Here is a 16,768-nt window from a genome sequence, read left to right as displayed (position 1 = left end):
CGGCTGAGAGCAAACGCGACGTCTTCCTTCGCGCGAAACGCGGTGGGGGGCCAAGAGGGAGGGAGGGGAGCCGATGGTTAGCTGCGGCACCAAATGCGTATCTTGCGACCGGGCGCAAGGGGAAGCACCCACGCGAAAGGAGGAAAGCGGGAAGGCAGCGCGGGAGGGAGGGGTTGCGGCTTCTGCTCTGCGAGCAACTGCGTACTTGGCGCGGCGCCGGGCGGTCGCGCGTACCGTATCTTGGAAGCGATCTTCAACACAGTTCCTACCTTTGTAGGCGCTGTGTATTCGCCGCTCAGTTTCCGTTGAAGCGATAGACCGCACGAACCTTCGCTCTCTGCTGCTGGCGCGCTTGCTCACGCCAGCGTTTTGACAGCGATTGTGTGCGGATTGAGTGTGATCCATTCATGTTTGCTTGTGCGCACTGACACCATGCTTGTTAATTCAGTTAGTAAGCGAATGTGTCCAACTTTATGCAGCCGATAAAACGACTATCCTTACTCTCTATATCTCGCTATTAATTTGCTATCGCAATTGATGCTTCGCCTTTCGGGCGAAACTGCGTATTTTTTTTTTAATTTGATACACTCATTTTATACATTTGTGACGTGGCGCCACCTCCTCCGCATTGGCTACGCCGTCATGTGCCCAGTGACGCACGCACTAGGCCATACCTTTCGACGTGACGTGTGCTATGGCGCGTGCACTAGAGGCACACCTTTAGTCAACCAGAACCCTGGAGCCGCCATGGCGTCGGGGAAGCGTGCTCGTCTCGCACCCCGGAGGTCCGGGTTTGGTTCTCACCCAGGCCGAAATTTACCAAAATTTCTTTTCAAAGCCATTGATTTTCTTTATTTGCAGGAACCTCCCTGAGAAATTTGACGTCAATCCGAGCATTTTTTATGTGTTTTTACTCTGCACTGTCGGTGATATTTAGTACCATCGCTCGGAGGCGACGCCGGATTTTTGCGTAATGGCGCATATAATGATTTCGCATTAAAAATAAAGGCAAGCCGTGATTCGGCAAGCACGGTGGAAAGGGGCGCGTAATCTTGACGCCCTAATCTCGAGCAGTATTGTGGAAGCTGTAAGATTATGCCCTCCGTAGCGTCACGCGACACTGCAGTGATGTCACCTCTGTAAGAACTCACCTGGACCATAGGTTCCCTGGAACTCGTACGCCTGGATGCGCAGGTCCTTGAACTGCACGGCCACTTTGCGTCCACCGCGCGAGTCCGTCAGCGTGACCAGCTTAGGCGTCGGACAAAAGTACGACTCGCCCATCGGTGTCTCGAACAGCGTCATATTCTCTGGACTGCGGGCCGTCCGCTTGCCGGCTGCAGCATGGTGACGGTAGCTGTAAGCTGAGGTCTTACAACCGCAGAAAATGCAGCGAAAGGCCCAAAGAGACTTTAATTAGAGAATTTTAGTCTGCGTGTAAAAAAATCCTGCAAATACCATTTCAGGATTAGCGTCGACGTTAATGCGATTAGTAATGAAGGAGTGTAGTGACACCGCAGAAACGCGTCATGTATGGGGCGTGTATCCTCTCTCGCGCTTCCCTCTGGACACGCTGAGCCATCTAGTGCCGCTAAGTCCGCGCCTGGCGATTGTCAATATACGAGGGGCACTCAAAACGTTCCCGGAACGGTGGTTCAGCGTGCTAATGTTACGACCCATGGCAATGCTTACCTAATCACCTTCGAAGTAGGACCCTTGCGCGCACACACACTTGCTCCATCGCTCCTGCCATTGTTGGAAGCAGCGGTTGAAGGCTTCTTTCGGAATCTGGTGGAGCTTATAGCCCCCCCCCCCTCCCCCGAAATTTTGATCTTTCCTGGCTTTACCGAAAATAATTACTGAAAAATAGGCGTTTTCCTCAATCAAATAGTCAACGCCTTCAGCAAGTGACCCCCCCCCCCCCCCCCTCCCCCGAAAAAAATTCCTGGCTATGGGCCTTACTAGAGAAAAGGACGTGTGCAGCATCGCTGGTGACGCCATCTTATGATGCTGACTTCAACTAGAGCTCACAGATCGAACTAGACATGCAACTACCATGCTCGTGTCATGGCGTAGTTTAGCAGGAACTACCATTAGTGTACATGGGATTACTTTTAATGCGACTAGAATTATTCGGGAACTCCACACACTTTTTCGTACGTTCGTCCGTATCTAACCTATTTCATGCCAGCTTATGTTCTTGGTTATGTTCCCGAATAGACAACTTGGGCCTTTAAGTATTTGCTACTGGGCATGCGGCACTCTAGGCTAGGGAACATTCGTGGCCAGTTCTCCAGAATAGTTATGCGCCATTGTGTAGACAAGCCGAACAAAAGACAAAAAGTGAAGAACTCGACAACAGAAAATTGACGAGTCAGCTGCAGAGAAGTAAAAAAAAAAAATCGCTGGCTCTCCCGTAACCGAGAGTAGATGTAAGCATGAAATGGCTACCGGCAAAGCAGATTGGTTGGAGATGATACTAGCCACAATCTTAAAATGGGTATAGTGCATGTTCGCAACGGCACACCGCAGCACAACATACTGTGCACTGGTCGATATGGACGATGCCCAGCTAGAAGAAAAAAACCGGCTGAAGGCGGCACGACAGGCAGCGAAGACGCCAGGGAGACAGAGCGCACTACACAGCTAGAAGAAAAGCGCTCGAAGGAGGCGACGCAAAACCCACGCCGCAGAACTCGCAGACGGCTGGCGTTCAAAAGAGCACAGGCAACCCTGTCTCAGCGCCAAAAGATGACAATCAAGTGTATGGTGCCCTGTATCTGCCTGTGGACGTCGTTATTAGAAATGACAAATAAAACCAGCGCACTAGAAGTTACAGCTTGAGTGATATTGTGAACATACATTAGGAAGAACTCGGAAGCAATATTTTTGTAACTTGTTTGGGCAGTAACTAGCGTATGTATGCGGTCCTGTATGAAGGGTTGGGGGCCAGAGACCGCATTTTCTTAACTTTTGACTGGTTGCCCGGATGATCTCGTTTTGTTCTCGCAACTTGTAGGCATGTTCTCCTTTTGAGTGTCCGGATAACGGCTCTGGCTTTTGGCTCAAGGTCACTCGAAGGTCGCCTGACAACGGGAGCTAAAAGCATTTCCTGCTTTAAAAAGTTGTCGCAGTTTCACCTGAAAGGCGAAGCATCAATTGCGATAGCAAATTTGAAGAGAGCTATACGGAGCAATGATAGCAGCTTTATCAGCTGTATAAACTTGGACATGCAGCAGCACCGGCAACACGCAGAACTGTTGTCGACGCCGTCGGCGTTTTGCCCGCGCTCGCCCAAAATGCGTGCGGCGTTGGTGACTGTTGCCGGAGCCTCTGATATAATATATGCACTTGGTGTCCGCAGCTAAACGTCGCCTCCCTTCCCTCCTCCCCCCCCCCCCCTCCCCCCCACGGCCTTTCGTGCGTCGGAAGAAGGCACGTTTGCTCTACATATATGGTGATTGTAGAGGAGGAAAGAGACGCCTACTTCTGCAGCCCTTAAGGGAGCACAGCGCAGAACGCGCGTTTGTTCTCCGCCGTGCGTTCACTCCCCGTGAAAGCGCGCGTCCCTCGCGCCCTTTCACTCGCACATACAGCGTTCGGCGCGCGGCGATGATTTCATCTCCATTGACGTCGTACGGAACCTCACGGCGACGGCGACGCCGACGGCATAAATCTGCTTTTGAGCGTCCATATAATTGCTATCGCAATAAAAGTAGGCATCCAAAGCAGGTGTGTGTGTGTGTGTGGAGAAAGAAGGGAAGTGAACTGAATTGTGCCAGAGCGTGCATTGAGCGATGAGCGTTGAACTACAGCGAAATGAAGATGATGTCGGCAACAGAAAATTGAAGTCGGCTACACAGAAGTGAAGAAATTGGCAATACGGTGTGTCGCTACATTGCTTCAATGAAAACCGCATTACTTCTACATTTGTCGTGAGATATGGGTACTGCTGGAATAGTGTTCTTTTTGCGGTGCTCATATCACAAAATTCTCACGCTTACCGTTCGTGGCGCCCGGGAAGAAAGGGGAGTTTGTGTTGAACTGGATCTCCAAACCGCTAACCTTCCATGATCCTTTGCCCTTGTCGTTCACTGGGGGAACCTGAGGACAGAATAAATGTCTGCTGTCAACGGTGTCTCTTCTGCGACGTTCACACTGAGCGGTTGTATATTACGCGTCGTGTGGTAGGGAGAGATAGAGACAGAAGAAAAGGGCAAAAGCAGGGAGGCTTAACCAGAGGGGAAGGTCCGGTTTGCTACCCTACGCTGGGGAGAGAGGGGAGTGGGAGGCAAAGTGACAGGAAAGTAGAGGTAGAGAAAGAAAGGGAGCACCGACGCACAATCACAGTCAGTCACTGTCACTTGTATTGACAGCACAGTAGCACTTGTAGCACTGTAAACGTCAGTTCAGGCTACAACCGCTTGTCCAATTCTGTAGTCTTTAAAAACTGCAACAGATCTTTCGTCGCCCTCCGCAGCGATGTCTTGTGATGGCGGCGTTCTAAAATGGTTTCCTCTGGTCTTTGGTCCAAGCGCGCGATCGCGATTGCGAGCGATCGTCTCTGTAAATTGTAGCGAGGACAGTCACAGCAGAAGATGTTGAACCACAGTCATCACATGAGGCGTCGTCGGCCCATTCGATTCGGAAAGCAAAATACTTCGTCGCCATGTGGCAAATTGTCAATGCGTCTATAGAGTCACTGACAGGCAAGGAATGCAACAGAGGCTCCCGGAGCTCCCACAAAATCGTGTTGCGCCTGATCTCCGTCCCTCCGCGCTAAAAAAAAAAAAAAAAAAAAAAAAAAAAAAAGGTAGTTAAAAGATATCTATAAAAGTAACAAGGTGCTTATAAAATGGGACAACAAGGTATCTGAGCCTATAGAGATACAGCAGGGGCTTAGGCAAGAGTGCCCTCTGTCACCTTTGTTCTTCACGCTGTATTTACAAGCATTAGAGAAAAAATGAGAGAGGAGCGGACTTGGCTTCAACCTTTCCTTTTTCAAGCAAGGAGAATGGATTAAACAGTCATTACCAGGACTGATGTACGCGGATGACATTGTACTTATGGCTGACCGCAAGGAAGACTTGCAGGGATTAATGGACATCTGTGGTAAAGAGGTAGATAGCATAGGTTTGAAGTTTAGTAAAGAAAAATCGGCAGTCATGATTTTTAATGATAATCAGGGCAGTGAGAATAGGTACAGGAGATAACGCTTGAGGTAGTGGATAAGTACAAATATCTTGGAGTGTGGATAAACAATGGGGCTGAGTACCTAACGGAACAAGAAAATACTGTATTTTCGCGCATATAACCCGCCCTTGCATATAACCCGCACCCCTAACTTTGAACTCCATGAAGAAGAAAAAAAATAACCTCGCGTATAACCCGCACGCTTATCCGGAAAAATGAGGACTAGGAAGTTACAACTACGCGCAGCCATCATTTCGTTTTCAAAACAAATTTATTTCAAAGCGACCGCCGCAACGTTGTCAGCGCTGTCGTCCGATTCACTGCTGCCATCCGAGGCTTCATCGCCGCTTTCGAAGACGTAATCGTCTTCGGAACCATCTCGCAGCAGCTCTGTTGCCGATTTCTTTAGCAGCGGCTATTATCTTCAGTTTCTCTTTCAATGTGAAAGACTGCCGCCGACAGACTTTCATGATGCCTAAGGCTGGCCAACTGTGCAAACTGGGCGTACACAAAACGGCACCTGGCTCTTGCGAAAAGCGTGCGAAAAGCACAGAACACCCACACCGAAAAGCATTTTTCTTCCTCCATGCCGAAAAGCGTCTAACCAGACTATGAATGTGGATCAGGCAATAACCTGTGTTGCCCTCTTATTGGCTTAACACACGTCGATGTCGATAGGCATGCGGAGAATGCGGACTCTGCACGGCAGGCCGCGCGTTGCCGTGAAGCCGACCCCCACCCCCTCCCTTCGCGAATATTCGCAGATAACCCGCACCCCCCCCCCCCCCCCTTTTTAAGCACTTTTCTTCAATTTTTAGTGCGGGTTTTATGCGCGAAAATACGGTATGTAACGACTAAAGGCAGCAGGAGTGCAGCTTTGATGAAAAGTAGGGCACTGTGGAATTACAATAGGTACGAAGTGGTGAGAGGGATTTGGAAAGGGGTGATGGTCCCTAGTTTGACTTTCGGTAATGCGGTCCTGTGCATGATCAGAGGTTCGAGCAAGGTTGGAAGTTAAGCAGCGAGGGGTAGGTATATAGGCTTTCTTTGGGAGCACACGGAAATACACCAAATCAGGGGGTACAGGGTGACATGGGATGGACGTCATTCGAGGGCAGGGAAGCTAGCAACAAGGTAGCATTTGAGGAGCGATTGAGAGAAATGGCAGAAAAGCGGTGGGCGAGGAGAGTTTCAGTTATTTGTACATGAGGAATGTTGACACAAAATGGAGGAAGCTGACCAGAAAATTGTCAATCAAATTGTCAATCAAATATTTGGGCTGCAGGAGGGGTGGAAACCAGGAAACATCGGCTAAGAAAAAGGCTAAGGAAACAGAGAGGGGTCTGTGGAAAACAGGGATGCAGACGAAATCAGCACTGGGAACATACAGAACTTTCAAGCACGAAATTGCCAAAGAAAATATCTACGATAATTCTAGGGGAAGGTCTTTGTTGCTTGAAGCCAGCACGGGAGTATTGCGGACTAAGATGTACCGAGTCAAGTACCAAGGTATAGACACGTTATGCGGTGCGTGTGGAGAGGAAATGGCTGAACACCTCATACTTTTCAGTAAAGGGCTTAACCCTACAGTGCAAAACAACGGGGCTGATTTTTTCAAAGCATTGGGGTTTAGGGACAGTGGAGGCAAAATGTACTTTAAGCGGGTAGAAATAACCAAACAGAGGTTATCTGATTGTTGGCTAAAATCAAGGCAGGGGTGAAATTTCACCCTCCACAAAGTACAAAATATGTTAATAGTCAAGGCTAGGCGGCGTGTGCCACCGCCCGATTTAAAGGATACAGCCTCATCCATCCATCCATCCATCCAGTTCACCATCGCTCTACTGAAAACTGATTTTCAAGGCGCCTCTTTTTCGTGGCGCGACGGAAAGACTGCCGTTTGAAGTGGTTACCTTAAGAAACACCTGGAAAACATTTTTAGCTGAATTTTATGATCTGGGAACTTACAAGTTGCCTTGTATAGACTCCGGCAACAGTTAAAACTGATACCGATGGCGATAACACGCGACATAATGAAGAGGAAGCATTACCTCGAAGTCAACTTCGACTTCTTTTTCGAAATGCACGTAAAAGGCAGAAATGCTGTCGTTAGACAGCCGCTGTTCCCGATAAAAAAAAAAAAAAAAAAAAAAAAAAAAAAAACATTGCTGCGTTTAAGCTTAGAGAGAGCTGAATTCGATCTACTGTATAAGCAGAAGTTTGATTCCACTATCAGTGCCACTTGTATACGACACTGGCAGCGACAGCATTACTTTCCTCCCATTTGGCCATGCATAAAAGACCGTATGACCTATATGCCCTAATTCTATATTTTTATATGGTCATATGGGATCCGGTATGAAAACCCCTATTTCGCCACATAAATTCATATGAACATATTAAATTATGGGACGGAGAGTATCTTGCCTTTACAGCAAAAGTAAAAAAATAATGCCTCGTGGTATTCTTTTGAAACTCTATTTTCAGTCAGTTGTCGAGGAAGGTTGATTAATAGCAGGTAAGAAAGAAAAAAAGAAACCGAAAGCCGAACTTTCACTTTTCTGTTTTCTTTTTTTTTTTAATTCTGCTTAGTGTAACTCAGCTCTGGTACGTCAATGTGACGTCACAGATTTCAATATGTTTTCTTGTATCTGGGCTGTTTTCGGCGCTGGAAAATTTCTCGTAATTTGGTAGGGTGACTGCTTCATATGTCCTGCACCACAATCCCGACAAGGCTTTAAATGAGAACCTAAGGTTTTTTATACAAGATCCCGTATGATCATGTAAGGCCATGGATATGGAGCCCACAGGGACATATGGTGGGCTTTTGTTTTCGTTTTTAAGTAGGGATTCTTATTACCGACAAGCAATTAACTAAACTGCAGCAGACGGTGTTAAAATCCATGACGTCACGGCGAGCTGGCGCGGGAACTCCACGTTGCTTCTTTGTCTGTCTTTACCTCTCGGAGTAAGAGCGGCCTTTTTGGTACTCCAGAAGCGTCATTTACTATTGTAGCCTTGCATTTCTCTTTAGCGTCTGCTTAATCTGATCGCTCTTGCGATGACAACGATCACATAGGATAGGCGCGCCGCGTTATTGAGCATTTGAAAACGTTGAGTGTGTCAGGCAGGTTAATTCAGCCAGAAGTTCTTGTTGCAGTCCACATCGACCTGAAGAAGGTTCCGCGCATGCCTGCCTTGTATATACTTACTCTGGAGAACATCAGGATGAACCGGAACACTGGCCATGTAAGTTCCAGAACGGGCTCCTGGTCCTCCGTGGGGCAGATTCCTTTGGCTTTGGCGCTCTCGGGCATTTTCAGGGTTACCGTCTGCGTTTCAACAAACACAGAAGAAGAAAAAACTACAGAAATACAGCTAACATCTGCGAACGCTACAAGCGTGTGCTATTGCATGCCCCTGAGCAATGCAGACATGAACGTTATGACTCAGCAATTTGCTTTCATAAACAATTAAAGGGGCCCTGCAACATGTTTTATTTAGAACTGAGGTAAATGCGATGCCTTTCAATGAACATATTCCCGCATAACCGCCGCCGTGGTTGCTTAGTGGCTATGGTGTTGGGCTACTAAGCAGGAGATCGCGGGATCGAATCCCGGCCACGACGGCCGCATTTCAATGGGGGTGAAATGCGAAAACACCCGTGTACTTAGATATGGGCAGCGTATACTGGAGCCTTGTGCGGTGTTATTACAGGCCCTACTACATACAGCGTGGTATTTTGGCGCACCCGCGCGTTAGTCGGACCCACGTGTGTATTTAGAACAACGTCCGAGATGGTCAAGCGCAACGCTACACCTTGCTATCGCAGTCCGGGTGAGATGGTGCGCGATGGCCTATGACGTCATAGGCGGAGAGGAGCGCCTCGAAATCGATCATAGGGTGGGATTGGCAATCTTTCATACAACACTCCTGCTACAGACATCAAAATAATATTTGGCTCACATTTTCGTGGAAGCCTTGTCTACATATCGCGACTGTTTTCTCACTATGTTATAAAGGTGTAGCAGTGTCATCATCACCATACGCATATTGTCCACTGCAGGAAGAAGGCCTCTGCCAGCGATCTCCAATAGGATTTCCAATGTCTTGCGCCGGCTGACACTATTTTATGCCTGCAAATGTCTTCCTTTCATCACCCCACCTAATTCTATGCAGTATTCGACTGCGCTTACCTTCCCTGGTCTCCCATTCTGTAACTCTAATAGGTCATCGGTTATCCACCCTACGCATTGCATGGCCTGCACAGCCCCATTTCTTCCTCTTGATGTCAAATATAAAATACCGGGAACACCCATTTATTCTCTCATCCACACCGTTGCCTTCCTTTCTCTAAACGTTACGTTTAACATTTTTCGTTGCATCGCACGCTGTGCAGTTCTCCAGTTTCTTTGTTAACCTCCAAGTTTCTGCACCGTGTGTTAGCGCCGGTAAAATGCAATGATTGTACACTTTTATTTCCAAGGTTAGCGGTAAGCTGCTGGCCATGACTTGTTAATGCCTACTGTATGCGCTCCAACCCATTTTTATTTTTCTGTAAGTTTTCATTTCATGCTCACGGTAATTTACCTAGATAAACATACTCCTTCACAGATTCTAGAGGCTGACTGCCAGTCACGAATTATCGATCTCTTTCCAGGCTATCGGACATTGCCTTCGTCTTCTGCACATTAATATTCAATCCTGATGTTTCACTGCTTCGGCTAAGGTCCTTAACCATTTTCTGCATGTCATGAAGGTGCGGGCAAAAATTCTGAAATGGATTGTAATTTGATAAACGTAGTTGGTTTACGTTTAATTATCTGATTAGTCAGATTTGAGATGTACCCCAAACAGACCGACGTTCCGTCAGACGTTTACTTTAAAAGTTCACTTTGTTTGATCTCTGAGTTGTTTGATCTCTTAAGTTTGGTACCTCCTATCTAAATTCATGGGGACGGATAAATCGATTTTCTCTGCAAATACTGCACCGATTTAATTGTTGCTTCAACAAAAGTCAAAATATAATAACGTCAGAAAGCAGATTTTTTTATTTAGCACGTCAATATCTTATTTTAGTTCTTGAAAATTGCAAAATAAACATAAAATAAAACTCGGCAATAAAAACGATATCACGATTTGTAAACTTTACCTAATGATAAATCTAAAGCGGACACAATTTATGTAATATACACCGCTCTGAACTATGCTACTAATTTCTGAATATGACTTTTTCAAAACCCCGTAAACGTTGTAACAATCTCGTGTAACCCGTGAATTCACGTATCACATTTGTCCCCTTGTATGACGTGCTGACGTGCTCTAACAGGTGCAGTTGACAAGAGTGCAATATGTGTTTTTCGTGCAGAGTTAAGACTTTGTAAACTTCGTGCTTCAAAATTTTGATGCTTAACGATTTTCAGCAATTTTCGTGAAAAATATGATGTCCTAAATCAGAATTACGCGTCCTACAATTTGTAAATTTAACTTTCTCTCTCAAGTGCAACATATTTCATTCAAATCGGTCCAGCGGATATCTAATGCGAGCATTTCTGCGTCGCGGTGGCAACATGTTTATTCTTTAAAAATACGATCGGCCCCTTGACCGCAGTCATGTGGGCGAAAGGGAGAGCTGTAAAGGAGCTGAGGGAAATCGCCCGGCCCGAGCTAAAGATTACGCTTACATTCTAACACCCCCAGCATACATGGACAGCGGCAAGGCAATCGATGTGTGCTGGCTCCTTTCACCGCAGGCCTTCCAGACCTGACACCAGCTGACAAGGACCCCGGACGGCATGACCGCGTTCCTGCCTGCTGATTTGCTTCGCTCCTGCCATGGCGACATATTGTACTCTCCTATCTCCCACTCTCCCCTCCCCGTTGGCGTTGAGCCGTGCTCCCTCAAGGGCTGCAGAACATAGCACCAACCTTCCTTTCTCACAACGAACCACTTAGTAGTTACTCTTAAATGAAGGAGTTTGGTGGCATGGGGCACCAGGTGCAGTCACCAGCAAAAGTGCACGGCATGAGGAAAAAAATGTCAGTTTCGCCCTAAGGACGAAGCAATGAATGCGATAGAAACACAGCAATGTCATACGAAGTAAGGTGAGCGGCTTTGGTAGCAATATGAATTGTAGTAAACATGAGCTGATTAAGTAAGCAGGTGTGCTGCGGCGTAAGTAGACCGACATGAAGAGAGACTCGATGACCACGAGAAGGCGCGTGTGAAACGGTGGTGTTGATGAGAAGCGCTTCCCGTGGGCAGCGCGTGCGAAGGGACACACCTGTAGCGCTGCACTGCCGATCCGGGCAGCACTACATGTGTAGCGTGCGTTGGAAAATGTGGCCCGACTATCACTAACTGAATGAACAAGCGTGGTGTGAGCGCGCACAAACAAACATGAATAGATCACACTGAATGACTGCAGACAATGACTGTCAAAACGCTGGCAGCAAGCCCATACGCTGCAGCGGGCGAAGGTACGTGCGGTCTATCGCTTCAACAGAAACTGAGCGGCGAATGCACAGTGAATAAAGGTCAGAGCCGTGTGGAGATAAGAGACGGTGCGGCGAGCGACGAGCGCGGTTGTTGGCAGAGTAGAAATGCCCCCCCCCCCCCCCCCCCCCCCCCCGCGGTCCCTCAGGCGCTGGCTTCCCGCTTCGTTGCTTGCGCGTGGGAGATTGAGTGCGTTCGCTCTCCGTGATAGCGCGCGTCCCCGCACACTTCCGCTCGGGCATACGGCGCGCGGTGAAGATTTTATCTATACGGAACCTCACGGCGACGGCGTGCGTTGCTCGTTCTATGTGCATGTGCGCGTTCCTTAGCTCATGCGTGCCTCTGCTGCTCTTGAGGAAGCTCTTAATTTAACTCACAATTGCAAAAACAGAGCGTCTGTCTTGTGTGCCTATTCTTTTCCTACAAACTTCCCGCTCTGCGCAATGTTCACCTCTTGATTTCCGCTGGCATATGACTATAGGCCGCGAAAACCGTTGGAGGTTGTTGGTCTCCAAACTTTTGTTCGTTACCTATACGTTCCACCATTCCATTTCAAAAGGAATCGCACCGGTTTTATCATTTTACGCCAGTCAGCGTGTCTGATATTCGGCATCTGCTTGGGTGTCATTCGCAGCTAGGTTCGACGTACCTGAAGTCCCCCTCTGCCGGCGTAGGTGATGGTGAAGAAGACCTGGAACTTGGCCAGTATGCAGACGGTGCCATCGGTAGCGTTCCAGACACCGAATGAGAACTCGGGGATGGGCGCCTTCGGGGGCACGAGCGGGGTTCCGGGAGCTGGCGCCGCACCGCCGCTGCCAGCGGCTGCCGCGGATGGCCCTGCAACCAGCAGTAGGACGGTGTTCAAAGCATGGCCGCCGTGATGCACTTCCGACGCCTACAGTAGGCAACTGTATGGCCCTCGATATTGATTTCAGTTACTTAGAAGAAGCTGTCGCCGTAAGGTGCGATGGAGATACCACACATAAGAGGTGTTTGAGAAATGTGGCCCATGACGTCGGCGGCTCTTTCAGGTGGCGGCGGTAGGCCGTTTTGTCGCTCACTCGGGCTAGTGTACTATGCCTCTGCTGGGCAATATCGAAGATATATGTATCTTAGATACTATCTTAAGATAGTCATTGGGTATCTTGTATCTGTATCGTGATACATTCACAACGAGGTGTATCTGTATTTTCGATACATCAGTAGAAGTATCGGGTGCACAAGATACAAGATACACCTTTCGGAGGGACACGAAGATGCCCAGAGTCACTGAGCAAATGATGGCAGTTAAAGTTATTCTAAGAGGCGACGATTTTATGAGAACTCATATATAAAATAACCAAATGCCATCAGAAATATAACCAGTGAACACACTGCCGTCTTGAGACTCCGGACTTTACAACTTCAACGAATGGCGAGTGCCAGGCCACTTGGATTGTGCTGAAAAAATAGGATGCTGTGCGGCGGCTATGTAAATAAAAAACTGGCGGGGTGTCTGAAAAATAAAAGCGTGCTTCATTATTGGTACGAGAAATATGTCATCAATTAGCTTAAGTTGAGAACATCTGAAAGTGTGTAGCGAATTACATTGCTGTTCCGGTTAACTGTTTTTTATAGTTCAATTTCCACGCTGTATAAACACATTATCTGGAACAGCGACGGTGGCGGGAATGCGCCTCGAGCGGCCGTATAACTGCGCTACGCAATAAAACAACACATGGATCTGCGCCACGCACAACAGTGCGGCACTCAACGTTCTGCAGAAAATTGAACCACATCAGGCAGAGAAAGATACGAGCTTTATTAATATGCTGGAGGTGTTAGCCTGGCCGACGGTGCATGCTGCTCCAGGTGCTGGACGATGATAATTATTATACATACAGTGATCACATAAACAGCACACACACAGTCACACACAGTCACACACATGCAGCATGGCTGGTCTATGTTGGCTCTTCCATAGTGAGACAACGAGAGTGCAAATGTGTTGACGTTAAAACTTACACAAAAGGCTCTGTGAGCTTGATCACGTCTAGCCCCACGACTGAGAGAGAAATTCCACTACAATTTATTTTTAGAAATGTTTGCGGACTCTGTGTGCTGTGGGAATTGGTTTAAGCGAAGCTTTCATTGGTGTTTTTGTTAACTCTGTCCTTGTTAGCGATGTGGTTGCATGTCAGAGCGCCCGAGCAAGTTTGCCACATTTCACTGGGGCCGGCTCCTCGCTCACATAGACTTGTGGCGCTCTAGTAGCCTATTCACGCTATGACGACGAAGGGTGAAAAAAAATAAAAAAAATTTGAAAAAAGTTGGGACCGAGTATCTCCCGGCTATGGTTTTGTAGAAATTTATTTTACAAAACACTGCTGTTTTCTTGCAGAGCCTGATTTTAGGGCACTGATTTTTTTTACAATGCGCGTCCACGGCATTGTGGGAGTTACGAGACCGCAAGCTTCTGGGATGGACGCTTCATCGCGTCTATGCAAAAAAAAAAAGTCATTGAAAGGCTGACATTTTCTTACATTGGCACATTCTCATATAATAAGAAAAAAGAAAGCTTCTCCTGTCACTCAGTCCTCAATGGACAAAAGCCCAATGAACGGCTGTAATTGGAATAAAAAAGGCATTTGCTCGCTAAACATGCTCTTCGACGCCTGCCTTCGTCCCGCGTCATAGCTGATGTGCATTCTCATCTTAAGCAGCCATGAACAGCCACTTTGCTCTAGTGCATTGCAATCGTAAACTTAATTTATATCGCGGCCACATTGAATTGGCCGATGTATGCTGAGTGTGAATGGAAGCAGCGATAAGCATGAAATACATTTTCTGGTGCAGTCACTATTTTCTTCTGATCGAGGGCACGTGGGCTAACACTTTCATTTTTTTATGCTTGGATGAACGGCTAGACCGGACGAAACAAATTGCGCGCGCGAGGGTAACTTCAGTGGGCTTTGAGTGCTGCCCGATTGATCCGTGTTCACGTCATCCACGCCCTGCACAAGGAACCTTCATGTTAGCGAACCCTGTTACACTTATCACTTTAATGTGAAATCACGATTTTTTTTTTTCGCGCTTTGAGATTTACTCACTCCACTACGAACGAAAATTTAGCGGAGGCAGAAGAATGCCAAGCCGCCGGCGCCGCTAAGCTGGGACCGCTGGCCGCGGCGCCCTCTAACTGCTCGCAGCAGAGCTACTCGGTGCGCCCTCGCGCGGCCGAACATAATCTGGACGCTCGCTCGCGCGCAGTGTCAACACCTAAATATTCTTCCAACGTGGCATCGAGGCACCCTAGACTGCGTGTGCGTGCCCGCTGTGACGCTGCGCCGTGCTCCCTATTGGGCAGCAGAAATAAGCGTCATTTTCTTCTTCATTTAAAATCACTACTACTACTGCCCGCCTCTTCCCTAACAGTGTCGACACTCGGCGTTTAGCCGTTCGTGTCTCTTCACAACCACGATCTCTCTCTCTCTCCGTCACGTAGCCAGCGCTTTGACAGCGGTTGTGTGCGGTCACACAAACGACGCGCACGTTGTCGACGGCGGTGGCGTTTTGCGCGCGTTCGCACCGAACGCGCGCGGCGTTGGTGACGTGTTTATGAAGAACGTGCCAACCTTTGCCGCACACCCTATGGTGGTGTACCGTAGTGACCATAAGGCCATGGTCCATATGGTCACTAAATAAATGAAAACGGTCGGATCATATATATTTCTCATTCTTTAATAGTTCAAATAAGCAATTACACCATCGCATTTTAATAGTCATAATTGGAAATACATAATTCCCACCATAGTACAGCTTCGCTGGTCTTCCATCTCCACCCCATTTTTATCTTTCTTCGAGGTTAAAAATGACAAAATGATGACATTCTTAATGAATTATGGCAAGAAAAAAAGGTCCTATAAGAAAACTTGGAACTGTTCTATTAGAATTGTCCACAAAACTTTCCATGGGCTAAAAGTTTATTTGCACCTTGATATTGCACACTGGGGAACAATGAAACGGGCATTTTTTGGGGAGAAAAAAGGAAGCCATTTTGGACTATGTTTAACGTTTGTAACACATTGAGGTGTTCTATTAAAACAACGTGAAAGCTGGGGAAGTGCGGAGCAGCCGGGCGTGTTAGAAGCGATTTTAACGAATTTCTGGTATTCCTGTATTTTCTATTATTCTGAATCTAGTTAGTTTAATTTTACCCGGTTTTGCGCTGGTGTATATTGACATGTTTTGGCCCTGTTTTGCGCCTGAGTTTTCTGAGCGTGACGACATGACACATGACACATTAGACGCCGACAGCCCTGGCCCCTAAAGCGCTCCGCACTTAAAATGCGTGGGTATAATTGAGAAATGGAATGATACCTTTCAACACAGGAACCTTTAAAAAATTGTAATTTTTGTTTTAACACAGAAAAAAAAGCAGTCTGAAGTTGAGCTCCGCTATTGCAATATTTTACAGCTTCTAGAATAACATAATATTGTGAAATGACTCGATAGCGAGAATAGCAATATGCAAATTTTTTTTATATAACAATCACAAGAAAGTAGCAAATGCAAATAACTACTTTAATAGTATCTGCGACATGGTCAATATATTCTGGTCTATTTTCACACGCTATATATGAATAAATAGTTGTCTACAAATTTACCCGTATACTACGTTCTCAGAGTCCGACAGTCCGACCTGACATTAAAAGTTAGTGGTCAGTGCTTTGAATTATCACAAAGTTATTTTTTCTTCATTCATGCTGGTCGATATAGTTCCAAAGCTGGTTTCCTGTCCATCACACCTATTTAATAAGGTGTTTACCGATCTTTGAATTTAGGTTTAACACCCTTTCCTCTGCCGTTGCCCACGCCATTAAGGCAATATTTAGTGTTCAGTCCCGTAGAATGTTCCGGAATGGTGATATAGTACTCTGTTAGAGTGGCGTAAGAGTCTTACGTGTTAAAAGAAGAAACTCAAAAGAACGCTAGCTCTGTTGTTGGAGTTAATAATTGTGCAGCACAACCAAAAACGCGCACCGGTCTGACAGAGGAGATGCTATGAGAAATTAAATAATGTATCGAAGTATCTTGAGA

The 16,768-nt window shown here is 47.0% G+C and overlaps 1 protein-coding gene across 1 annotated transcript; it reads right to left on the bottom strand.

Annotated features, from left to right (window-relative positions):
• Nucleotides 1-1,131: 1,131 nt before the first annotated feature.
• LOC119434825 (lysosome-associated membrane glycoprotein 2-like) lies at nt 1,132-12,584 on the bottom strand (the record flags this gene model as incomplete). Its single annotated transcript, XM_037701879.2, has 4 exons — nt 1,132-1,337; nt 4,005-4,104; nt 8,406-8,525; nt 12,339-12,584. Coding segments are annotated over 4 exons (672 nt in total), but the record flags the coding sequence as incomplete, so codon positions are not given.
• Nucleotides 12,585-16,768: the final 4,184 nt, after the last annotated feature.

This window comes from Dermacentor silvarum, unplaced genomic scaffold (genome assembly GCF_013339745.2).
Source record: "Dermacentor silvarum isolate Dsil-2018 unplaced genomic scaffold, BIME_Dsil_1.4 Seq259, whole genome shotgun sequence".
In the NCBI taxonomy this organism is placed as follows: Eukaryota; Metazoa; Arthropoda; class Arachnida; order Ixodida; family Ixodidae; genus Dermacentor; species Dermacentor silvarum.
This window is presented reverse-complemented; position numbering and strand designations above follow the sequence as displayed.